Raw genomic sequence first — 12,499 nt, forward strand, 5'->3', positions numbered from 1 at the left:
CCTTTTTCGTCTTGTGTCCCTGAAAATACAAATATCTTTATAATTTAAAGAGGAAAAATTTCTGAAAAACTGTCATTTTAATATAAACAAATATAACAAACAAATTATGAGCATAAAAGATGAAAGTATTAACTGTGCATTTAATATCAACATTCTTTAAACAAAAACTTTCAATTTTATTCACAGATGACTTCTCATTGCTGTCTGCCATACTCTCAACTAATAAATGTAAATTTAGTTTTTTAACGTCATAATACCCTTAGTTTACATTTTAAACAAAAACAAAGAAACGAGAATGCACACATTTCTAAATGTAAAATCTAATTTTTATAGTTTTTTTTAAACTACAAATCAAAAAACAATTTCAACAGTGATACTGGAATTTTCCTTCTAAAATTTTTATTTTCATGATTTTAGTCCAAATTAATGTCCACTGTTTGCGTTTCATGTCGTAAGAGACCATGCAGATACATGTAAATGTCTATAGTTTGCGTTTCATGTCGTAAGAGACGAGTCTTTCCTCGCGTCTTGCTTCCCAATCTTGCAGTTCTTCTTTTGGGAGGACATGTTTCATGATCTCTGACATCAGCTTATCACAATCTCCAAAAACACGTGACCCTAATGTTGACGTTCCGTCCTCGTCCATCTCACAACAAACGGAATCATATGGAGTTTTTTGTCTGAATAAAGAAGTATTAACTGAGATTAATATTTTTTTTCTTTTAAAACTTTTCTTATTTTACTGTTACATCTAATCTGTGCACAACAGGCTATCAAACAAAAACTTGTAATGAATTTACTAGAGTTTTCCTTTAGCTAAGCAAACAAGTACCTGTTACAAATAACAAGTCGAGTTGGTTTTTGTCCCATTTCTACCAAGGAATTCGCAGGAGAAACTTGAAGTGTGGATCCGAGAGCTATGACAAGGTCTGCTCGTTTAGCGTTGAGCATTGCGTTTTCCAAGACATCTTCCTCCAGGTAGTCCCCAAAATTGATAATAGTATTCATGAGGTAACCTCCACAACTCTAAAAAACAAGTTTCATTTATATACAGAGATATTACTTAAGAATATGCTGTATATCTAAAGGACAAATAATACAATACATATAAAACACACCTTTATCAGATTTAAATTTTTTTGCCCCCCCTAATCAACCAATCAAGGGTACATAGTTTTTGCCTTGTCCGTCCGTTTGGCTGCAAAAACTTTAACCTAACTTTCTATTGGGATTTGGTATTTTATATTTGATTTCCTTCTGACATGACCTTTGTTTGAATACCGTATGATTGATCATATTTGCATCCTTGGGAAGAAGGGTAGTGTAGATCTTGTGTTTTATATCATAAACCCGGAGGTAAAGTGTGGTCACAATGAAAGGTCAAAGGAATACATTGGTTAAATCTTTAAACGTCTTCTTCTAAAAATAAAAAGCAGTGGTATAAATTTGTTCAAATTTTGAGTGCCCCCCTCAGCCTCGGGAATAATAGTTATCGAAGGACTATACAGAATATATTTGTTAGCATTTTCTTCTTAGGAGTAGCAAAGCCATGATTATAAGTCATAATTAAGAAGCAAGGTCAGGAAGTAGATTCAAGACGTTCAAATCACCCCCTGGGCCTCTCATATAAGAATTTTTAAATACTGTACATATGTACATGTATGAATTTTCCTAGCGAAAGTGCTCAGGTGAGTGATGTGACCCATGGACCTCTTTTTGTTTCATTAATTTTCTTTTAAATTCATATGAATTATGCATGTATTCACGGAACATCAAGGAGAGTTTTAAATCATATCTATATGTACAAATTTATCAGATACCTCATCTGAGCAGACGCCTCCTGTTCGGTGGTTTATGCCACATCTCTCACACTTCTTAGGTGGTACAACAGTGGATTGTGGCCTGTAGCGGACAATTTTTTCATACCGTTTCCCACATTTCTCACATTTTTCCAGGAACGCATTACCGTGTAACTCGGATATCTGCGATTCTGGTATTCCCGATAGTCTGTGCAAGCCGTCTGTGTTTTGACTGATTACATATTTCATATGTCCAATCTCCAAAAGTTTGAGTAAGGCTTCGTGTGTGTAGGTAGGACGTAGGTCTACGAGGCTAAATCCCCTCTGTTTAGATAATCCCCTTTGTCCTGTTTAAATTATACATTTCAAAAATGTTTTCTCAAAATTATCTTATGAGGTAAACTATTTTGAATTCTTACTTTTTGCACCTATGTGTGCTTTAATTATATTTGCTTAAAATCATTATTAAAACAATTCAGTTAGTAGTTGTTGATACATGTAAAATTACCATATTGTTTGACTTTAGCTTGTGTAGTCCACTTTCCATGAATTCCTCGAAAATCACCGATCCCGGCTGCTGTCGAAATACCAGCACCTACGAAAAACATTAAAAGCAATTCATATGACCTGTTAAATGTTAAATTATTAAAAAAAAAAGAATTGATTTATCTTGGTATATGGATCCATGGATTGCCATACCGGTAAAGGCAATGCAGTAGTTAGACTTGTTTATTAGCTGGGCAATTCTTTCAGCCTCCTCCTTGATTTTGGTAAGAGAATGGTGAGTTTCTGCTGTCTTTGCGGCCTCTCTGATCATATCCTTTTCCATTTCCGATAGGATCAGAACCGTGCTGGCTGGGTTCTTGGCACATGCTGATCTCCACAATGTATTCCAACAGTCTATATGAAACATAGCCATTCCATCCTCACCCCAATTTACTTTGAATTCTAAAATAATTATAACAGTTTCATCGCATATTTTTTTTCTTTTCCGATTTATTATGTTTGATCACAAAAACAAGGCGCTGATAAAAGAAACATATATACTGGTCAAAAGCAATAATATAACATGTATATAATTATACAAACAGAATATGAACATGTTTTTGTATATCATGATGTAAACCTTTATTTTCATGCCCAGCAACTAGGAAAGGTAGGTCATTTTACAAAATAATGTGATTGTTTATTTCAGGTAGTTTTTAATATTTTTATAAAGTGGTTATTTATCTTCCTGTCCCTCCCCCCTTTTCAAATAAAATCGGTCGTTAATTAATATCCATTACGAATACATGTATCATCATTATTGTAGTATACCCTACTCGTAGGGTAAAAAAGTTATTAAATAAAATTTCTTAATATAAGCATCATTAAATGTTCAATTCATTTTTTTTATTCAAGGAAAATGGTACAGTATAGAAACAATTATTATCTTAAAAGAAAAGTGGACAGGCTTTCGCTCTATACATGGATGTTGGCGAAACCCTGTATACGTTGTCCATTTCTCCAAAGAAATTAAATATACCTTTATTAAACGTAGCATTTCAAGAATAAGACCTAAAACGTTGACATATATGAGTTTGGCGAGCCTACCTTTCTGTTCATTCTTATCGACGCAGTATGCCCTTACATCAGTACGCCCGTCTGTTACCAGGATTGGTTCTCTGTCACAGTTAAGGAGACAACACCGTCCAATAACTTCGTTATTCCCCATGATTATATGAAGTAAATGTCAACATAGACTGTTTAATTTTACTTTCAGCAAAGTACGTGAATGTATCAATGCCTGAAATAGATTTCTGTGTCATACGCAAGCCAGCAATTATTAAATGTTTGTGTTTACATCCGTCAGTACGTAACGAGGATGTGTATTACGTCGCAAGATAAATATAGAAAAGGAATTTCCACTACGTTCTTAATTTAAACTTTTCGCGTAGTTGAAACAGGATTAATCGTTTACATATTGAGATACAGCTAGTTCTCAAATATCGACTACAAAATTCCATTAACCACATAAAATATGCTTTATGTATAATTTATTAAACCAAATATGGCAATGCTTTAAAATTACCAAAAGAACAGAATGAAATAATCAAATATCTTGACGTTTAATTTGCAGTGTGTCCCGTTGAAAGAAAATAAATATGTAAAGGCAGCTTTTGAGTAAAAAAAATATTGATTGAAAGACCTTTAAAACTTTTCAAAAAAAGAAAAAGAAAAAAGATGAAAATTTCGGGGAAATTAAGCACAGTTTACATTCAATTCCCATTCATTTAGGCAATCCTCGCCTACAATGTACTTAAAATATTGTCACCGCAGTTAGGTCCAATCATTATTTTCCTCTCTCGGCAAGGCACTGTATTTAATCGTAAAAGGAGAAATTGTACCTTAAGGTGGCTCATTACACCCAGATATTATTTTGGATTTCATTATAGCACCACTTATTATGTGGATGTCAAATACCCAAATGGAGGTATTGATATCATAAATATAACTGTAAAGCGAATTTTTAAAATTGTTTCCCTAATTTTAGTGAAATGTTTTATTTTAAGTTCATTATCACCAGAATTCAGAACTTTCAGTGTCAAATGATGGACATATTCTTTAAACATGTACACACAATAACCAGAAGTTCTCTGTCGAGACTGTAGCTCTACTGGTTTGTAGTTTAAACAAAGAAAAGTGGCAGTTGGGACCTGAAACTTCGCAACAGCAGTAAACAGAATAATGATCATGTATCTCAGTGTACAATACTTGCATGCCACATTATAAATGTACTATAATCAGACTAAAACTGCATTTGGAATTGCATTATTTAAATATTTCACAGAAATTTCTTATTTCTAGTAACCATGGCAACATCGTTCATCGAAATCAAAAACCGATACATAGAATTATGTATCTTAATGTAGTCTACTTGTGTGCCAAGTTATATAGAAATCAGACTAAAACTATAGGAGGAGTAGCATTTTGAATGTTTTTCACGGGAATTTCTATTTTTTGCAACCACAGCAACACCGTTCATCGAAATAAAAATACCGATAAATAGAATTATGCATCTTGGTGTAGTTTACTTGTGTGCCAAGTTATAAGGAAATCAGACCAAAACTGTAGGAGGAGTAGATTTTAAAAGTATTTCACAGAAATTTCTATTTTTAGTAACTACGGCAACACCGTTCCTCGAAATCAAAAACCGTTATACAGAATTATGTATCTTAGTGTAGTCTACTTGTGTGATAAGTTATATTGAAATCAGACCAAAACTTTAGGAGGAGTAGCATTTTAAAAGTATTTCACAGAAATTTCTATTTTTAGTAACCACGGCAACACCGTTCCTCGAAATCAAAAACCGATATACAGAATTATGTATGTTAGTGCAGTCTACTTGTGTGCCAAGTTATATTGAAATCAGACCAAAACTGTAGGATGAGTAGTATTTTGAAAAATTGTATACAGACAGACAGACGGACGGACGCATTACTATCGCATAAGCTCTTCTGGTCTCTGACTAGTAGAGCTAAATAAAAATACCTGAGAAGACCTAATATTAATTTTTAAATAGAAAAAAATAGTTTCTCCTTAAAAAAAAACCCAACTTGTATCATTATCTTTTTAATCTGTGCATAAAATATAAGGAAAATGAGCTCTGGAATATGGTGGCATATTTCTTCCCCTGCATGCAAGATAAATTATGTTAACATGCAACATAATTATGTAGACATGCAACATATTTATGTCAACATGCAAGTTAATTATGTTGACATGCAAGTTACCAATCTTATTAGAAAATATTATTTAAATATGGTTAGATTTACTTTCTAACGCTCGTATCTGACATTGTAGTTGCAAGATAATTATGTAGACATGCGACTTATTTATGCCAACTTATGTAGACATGCGACTTAATTATGTCAACTTGCAAGATTATTATGTCAACATGCAAGATAATTATATAGACATGCAACTTATTAATATCAGCATGCAAGATAATTATGTCAACATGCGACTTATTTATGTCAACATGCAAGATAATTATGTCAGCATGCAAGATATGTATGTTGATATGCAACTTATTATCTTGCATGTAGACGTAAATAGCTTTTATGTAAAAATATAACTCGCATGTTCACATAAATAAGTCGCAAGTTGACATAAATAAGTAGCATGTTAACATAATTACTTGCATGTGAACATTAATATCTTGCATGTGAACATAAATATCTTGCATGTCTACATAATTATCTCGCATGTTAACATAATAATCTTGCATGTTAACATTAGAATCTTGCATGTAGGGAACAGAAATATGCCACCATCTTGGAGACAATGAATGTATTTCAATGAAATGCATGCGCCAAATTGAATGAAGAATGTTTTTACTAAATAAAAATTCCAATTTAACGACGACGGACCTAATTCATTTCTACAATAGAAAATTTACTCAAATTTTAATATGAGGTAAAGTGACTTTTTGTGAGTTAAAATCGATGAAAAAAATATATGGTCATCGATATAGATTTTTCATAGGGAGCGTTTCAAAAGTAGGCAACGAAAATCGATGATTACTATAGGAAGTAATGGGAAAATGCGAGTTTGTGGTATAAAAGTGATGAATAAAAAAATTCTGCAATAGAATTTTTGTTCTTATTAAGATACAATGTTAACAAGATAATTTAGTATCAAATAATGCCAAAAAATAAATAGGTCATCGGCCTAGAATTTTTAAGGGGGTGTGTCAAACTCTGGTGAATGGCATATTTTGGGGGAAAATTTTCATTGAAAATACCTTGGCAAAATAAATTGTGTCGTTTTATTTCCTTATTCTTCAATATACTTTTACACTAAATAAAAATAATAATTTAAAGTTGTTTAAAACTCTAGGGATGGTTATAAAGTAGGATTTATGTGAAATAAATGCGTATAATACTCTAGGGATTGTCTCAAAGTACGATTTTTGTGACCCACGTCCCATGGGAATCAATATCTGAAAGCCTGATTATTTCAAAAGTTAATATTTTCTTAGCATACCTGTAATTAACTAAAATACTTGTACCTTATACAGTGTTTGTCAAATTAAAAATAAGCATAGATAGTAAAAGTTTAAGTATAAGGGACTGTTTCAAGATAGGTGTTTTTGATTTTTCGTTATATGCGTGCTTTACTGTATATGATCAAATAGTCAAATACTGATGCGGATTCATCACAAAAATAGTACAGAAAAACAAAAGGCTCATGGGCGACATTGCTCATCTTAGCACACTGGCTAGAGAAAAAAAAGCAAAAATCACTTCAGTATTGAGAGTTTACATTGGGGGGGGGGGGGGGGGGCTTGAATTTAAACAACCATGATGCTTCCATATCAATATAACAACTGGCTTTGCTGTTATTGAGCAGATATTTTTTTTAATTTATTCATTTGACACCCCCTCACACATTATGATCCAGCCCTACCCCTGGGGCCCCCATTTGAACCAGTACAACTATAACTACCTTAAGATTTTTATGCCTCCGTAAACGAAGTTTCGGGGGTTTATAGTTTTTGTCGTGTCCGTCCGTCTGTCTAGCTGTCTCTCTGTCCGCAAAAACTTTAACCTTGCCCATAACTTTTGATTTATTGGAGTTATGACTTTCAATGGATACCAAGAACTTTGACCTTGACCTTTGAGATTGACCTACTTTAAGAAAGCAAACCTTGACCATAACTTTTAAAGAGTTAGGGCTAGTGCTTTCATACTTTACATATTTGATCCTTATGACATGACCTTTCATTTGATAACAAGAACTTTGACCCTTTGACCTTGGAGTTTGACCTACTTTTTAAAAAACTGAACGCTGGCCATAACTTCTGAACGGTTAGGACTAGGGCTTTCACGCTCTACATAAGTATTCTATGTGGCAAGACCTTTCATTTGATACTAATTTACATTGACCTTTTGACCTTGACCTTGGAGATTTTTGTACTTATTAAAAAAACTTTAACATTGGCTTACTTTCAAATTTCACAATTGTTTTCCACTGAGAATACCCTACTCTTGGTACCAATTAATTAAATTTGCATTTAAGAAAAGCTTAATCTTTGCTATGTTGCCATATGGGGGCATCAGTGTTTCACAAACACATCTTGTTTCTTGGTATTTCTAGGTAAAACTTTGATCCCCTATTGTGTCCCACCTTAAACACCCCCCCCCCCCCCTGAGCTGAAATATTTATCAATTTGTAATCTGGGAATGTTTTCGCAAAATTTGACAATAATGCACCTGTGTTATTTTACTCTGAGTCTAGGTTACTATAATTGTAAAAGTATAAGAATTTCACACACAGGTAAAATACTTTAGTAATAAAGTATTTCACATTTCAGGACAAAATGATGACAGGTATAATAGATTTAACTATGGAGTATCAAACAGTACCATTCGGTATCAAATACATGTATTGATGAAATTTAATATACAAAAATATTTTAATTGTATATGTTTGTTTATAATGATTTCACTCAGTCATTTTAAATAGCTACATGTATTAGCTGTTACCTTATATACAGACTTTGATTTTTTTAACTAGTTTTTTTATGAGATATAACATATATACATGTGGGGTAAAACTAACCGTACACTAACTAGAGTTCCTAATTATTTCATCACATCTGTATATCTAAAAAATGATGTACATGCTGTTTACATGTAGAACAACACTATAAACTTGCAATATTGTTACATATGAAAAGTTTGTAAAAATTTTCCCCAGTGGCTAATCATATATTCTGGTGCTGTAAAGTTGGAGGTCTTTTGGTTGAGAGAGTAAAGGTTGGAACAGCAGATATTGGCACACTAAAGAACCCTCACTCCTCATTGGTCCCAAGTGTCATTCACTGCATCTTGTGACTTCTCATCAGGGTTAAATAATCTTGTAACATGTGTTAAGCTACAACAATCAATCCATGCCTGCAAGGTGCATTTTTTGAAATGCTGGAAATTCAAGAAAAATTCCTGACGACGATGGGTGCTCCAATAGATGCAGCAATTTGAACTATCTGCATATTGTTGTTTCTACCTGAAATACACAAAAAAAAACTATGTGATACTCAGATAAATAAATAACATTCAATCAATCAATATCAAGTGTACACAATTTTTTGCATTTTGCTAACAAAGGTAAAATAAAAAAAAAACACTATGCGCCCAGAGACAACAAAGATTTGAAAAGTTATTTTTAGCTTAAGGGTCACAGTCAAGGTCAAACTAAGGGTCATTTACCTTTGTGTCTTTTGAAAACTTAATTAGTGGAGTATGCATACCAAATATGAAGTCTCTATCTGTTAAAAGTTATGGCTAAGGCTAAAGTTGACAACAGACAGACAAACAGATAAACAGACAACCAGACAGGACAAAAACAATATACGCCTCTGATCTATCGATTGGGGCGCATAAAAAATATATGAATAAACTCAAAGACTCAAAATAAAAATTAATATTCACACCCTAATAAAGCATATGATTAATCAGCATTGTCAGTGTACAAAGAATAGGAGAATGACTTTTAACATTTATCTCCCTTTTGAAAAAGTCATGAGTGAAGTTTTCATTTTAAAAGACTTCAAAAACATACCTAAACAAGTCTTGGGTTTTTCCTTCAACAGCAGGTATTTCCTCAGTACAAGTATCTCAGTCTGCAGATTTTTTCTGTGGTATAAAAAATAAAACATTAAATTTGAAATGCAAAATACATTTGACTATTGTGATCTACATACATGTACATGCATCTTGAATTTGTATAAAATAGTATTATCCGTGTAATTCAGTTTTGAGTTGTTAATTTTTTAAAGCTGCGAGTGCATGTACTGTAAAAGATGAAGGCAACTTATTATTATCTTTTTTGGAGGAAACAATTATGAATGATACACAACTAATAATTCAACAACTTTTTGCATTAAAACAAATGATTCAAGGGTTCAAATACCGTATAATCCCTATTAACCGCCCCGGGCGCTTAGAAAATTGTAAAAAGGGGGCGTTTTTTTTTTGGTACTCTATTTATGATATTCAATATCATATTTTAACTTTAAAAAATCTTTTGAAAAAAAATAATAAATACAAGGAACCAATAAAATAATGTCTAACTTTACTTAAAGTGAAGATAATCCACCCAAATTATGCTAAATTATTCATTACCATTGAAATATTGGATAATATATAAGTTTAATTTTCACTTTCTTCAATATTTTGATATGATTCTTGTTGATTTTAATCACTTTACAGCCAGAGGGCCCTTATTTCCGGACAATTGAAAAAGACCTAAGGGGGGCCGGGGCGCTTATAGGGGTCCAGGGGCGGTTAATATGGATTATACGGTATATGACGTATAAGATAGCATACTGCCATACTTGATTCTAATGATTATATATTGGTAACACAGGGGAATTACCAACAACACACATCATGTGACATGTAAAATCTTTAAAGAAGTTTGCTAGTTTAATTTCATTGCTATATAGGAAAATTTTATCAATGATTGAATGAAGCTAGCACAAAATACATATATTTAAAAATGAAGTGATCATGATCAGCCTGTTTCAACATTGCTGGTACTTTACTTGATTCATCTCTAAGCAGGTAAATAGCCAGGTTTATCTGCATGGCTTTATATTTAAGCTTGGTTGAATATTCTTTGAGAATTAAGTATGCTTATAAATTAACTCGGCTACTCTAATAAGGTATTTTGCTTAACATTCACAACCTATTGCAATTAATTGCATCCAAAATCTTTAACATTTTTACATAGACCTAAAGATGCATTAAAAGAAATATATTCAACAATAATAATGAAACATAATGAATAAATGCAAAATTTAGCCTAAAACAAAAAATCTAAATATGGTTACCTGTTCCAAATGAAATACTGAATAGTGTTGATATCACATAAGAAATTTCAAGCTTTGGCAGTTGTTAGGTCCTGGCACTCCGGGCTCTTGTTTTCTCCTTCATTTACAAACACTTTTATGCTCATTTAGCATCAATCCATCATGCATGTTTAGTTCATCTTTAGGACGAAAAGGCAACGTAACAGACATTATTCAGAAAAAGATCTTTCCTTACAAATCATCTCCATCAGAAACATCAACTTGAACTTATTGTCTTAGGCCACGGTCCAGAATCCGCTCTAGAATCGTATCGATAATGAGAGACAGGGGTCGTACATTTGGCAATAGTTTATGACGATGTTTGTACTTGCTGCATTTCATTTTTTAATGAAAAACGAAGCTTCAAATGAACAAAACCAGCCTAACCGGCGAGTCAGGAAAGTCATCAACATCACAACACGTTTTTGTTTACTCGCCATGCGCTTACGGCAGATGTCGTAAAATAATCATTTACTTATAGAAAAACAAATGAATGTAAATCGAATTGTGTAAAATATTTTTGAATAGGATTTAAGGTATGAAACTCTTTGTAAACATTAAAAAATGTAAAGGGTGTTAAGAAAGTTCGTTCCGTTTGTAAATTTAGAAAAAAAAGATTGATAAAAGCGATATTTCTATTAAAAATTTATTTTGGTAAAACTAGAGGATATGTCTCATCCAATCAACAGTTATCCTTCCCTATGTGCACTCTCTAGTGTTACTATAGAGTCCTGTAAACATTGATGTCTATTACGTCATCAAATAAAAATGACGAGTTCTGTGAAAAAGCAGACGTCATGTACAAGTGTCGATACTGTAAACGAACGAGCTCAAGCTTTGGCTTTATTAGATGCAGGATTAAGTGTGAAGGATGTGGCTAAACAACTATGTAAAAGTGAGCGATGGGTAACAAAGTGGAGACGAAGACGAGAGCAAAACAAACAGCTAACCGATCATCCAAGATCTGGCCGACCGTCGAAGATAGCAGGCGAGGTAAAGAGAAAAGTGGAGAACATAAAATACAAAAGAGGGAAATCAACAAGAAAATGCAGCAAGGAACTCAAGAACTCAGGCTTTAATGTGAGTCATGTAACAGTATTTAATTATTTGCGAAAGGTAAAAAAGTGGAAGGCATTTAAACGGTCAAGAAATCAACTACTGACAACAATACAACGACAGAAAAGATTGAAATTTGCTCGTGATCACAAGCATTTGACGGCTAAAGACTGGGAGAATTACATCTTTACTGACGAGTCTACAAAATATTTGTTTCATGTTCCGAATCGACAGGACGACATTGTGTGGGGGTCCCAGCCAGATGAGGTACCCGACGTTAGCTGCGTCAAGTCAAGCGCCAAAGTCATGATATGGGGTGCAATGGGAGTTCATGGTTTGTCCAAGTTACATATCGTTCCAGTCGGCGAAACTATAAATGCAAATTATTATGTGAATAAAATTCTTCAAAAAGAACTTAAACCTGCACTGAATCGACAGAAAAACAATGGCAGGATTGATGAACAAAAGTTGGTTCAATATCCAGGACACGCTACGCTTGTTCAAGATGGGGCGACACCTCACACTGCCCTCGTAACACAGAATTGGTGTAAAAATAATTTACCAAACTTTATTTCCAAAGAAGAATGGCCTGGCAATTCCCCAGACCTAAACTGCATAGAAAATCTCTGGAGTATCCTGGACAGTGAGGCCTACAAGGATCCGCGCCCAACGTCTATGATCCAATTACGTCGCCGCCTTCAACGTGCATGGAGGGAAATACCTCAGAAACATTTGATTTCATTAATTC

The 12,499-nt window shown here is 33.3% G+C and overlaps 1 protein-coding gene and 1 long non-coding RNA gene across 2 annotated transcripts; both read right to left on the reverse strand.

Annotated features, from left to right (window-relative positions):
* Positions 1-152: 152 nt before the first annotated feature.
* LOC134241202 (NAD-dependent protein deacylase sirtuin-6-like) lies at positions 153-3,662 on the reverse strand. The gene is made up of 6 exons (XM_062723275.1): positions 3,393-3,662; positions 2,499-2,747; positions 2,308-2,394; positions 1,821-2,146; positions 833-1,026; positions 153-680 (listed from the first exon to the last, which is right to left on the reverse strand). Exons 1-6 carry the CDS (start codon positions 3,511-3,513, stop codon positions 482-484), a joined length of 1,176 nt encoding a protein of 391 aa, XP_062579259.1. The 5' UTR covers positions 3,514-3,662; the 3' UTR covers positions 153-481.
* A 4,447-nt stretch (positions 3,663-8,109) lies between these two features.
* On the reverse strand, positions 8,110-10,978 carry LOC134241204 (uncharacterized). The gene is made up of 3 exons (XR_009986613.1): positions 10,678-10,978; positions 9,405-9,478; positions 8,110-8,849 (listed from the first exon to the last, which is right to left on the reverse strand). It is a non-coding gene; the product is annotated as an uncharacterized LOC134241204 (long non-coding RNA).
* Positions 10,979-12,499: the final 1,521 nt, after the last annotated feature.

Source organism: Saccostrea cucullata, unplaced genomic scaffold (assembly GCF_032062105.1).
Source record: "Saccostrea cucullata isolate Sc308-1 unplaced genomic scaffold, CSIRO_AGI_Scuc_v1 ctg2830, whole genome shotgun sequence".
Taxonomy (NCBI): domain Eukaryota; kingdom Metazoa; phylum Mollusca; class Bivalvia; order Ostreida; family Ostreidae; genus Saccostrea; species Saccostrea cuccullata.

Bases quoted from the DNA above. Each gene is read 5' to 3' on its own strand.
- LOC134241202 (XM_062723275.1), bottom strand. From the start codon at position 3,513: ATGGGGAATAACGAAGTTATTGGACGGTGTTGTCTCCTTAACTGTGAC. The intron at 2,395-2,498 runs GTATGGCAATCC...TGTTTTTCGTAG, and splicing joins CTACTGCATTGCCTTTACCG to GTGCTGGTATTTCGACAGCA. The intron at 681-832 runs GTACTTGTTTGC...TTCTTTATTCAG, and splicing joins CGACTTGTTATTTGTAACAG to ACAAAAAACTCCATATGATT.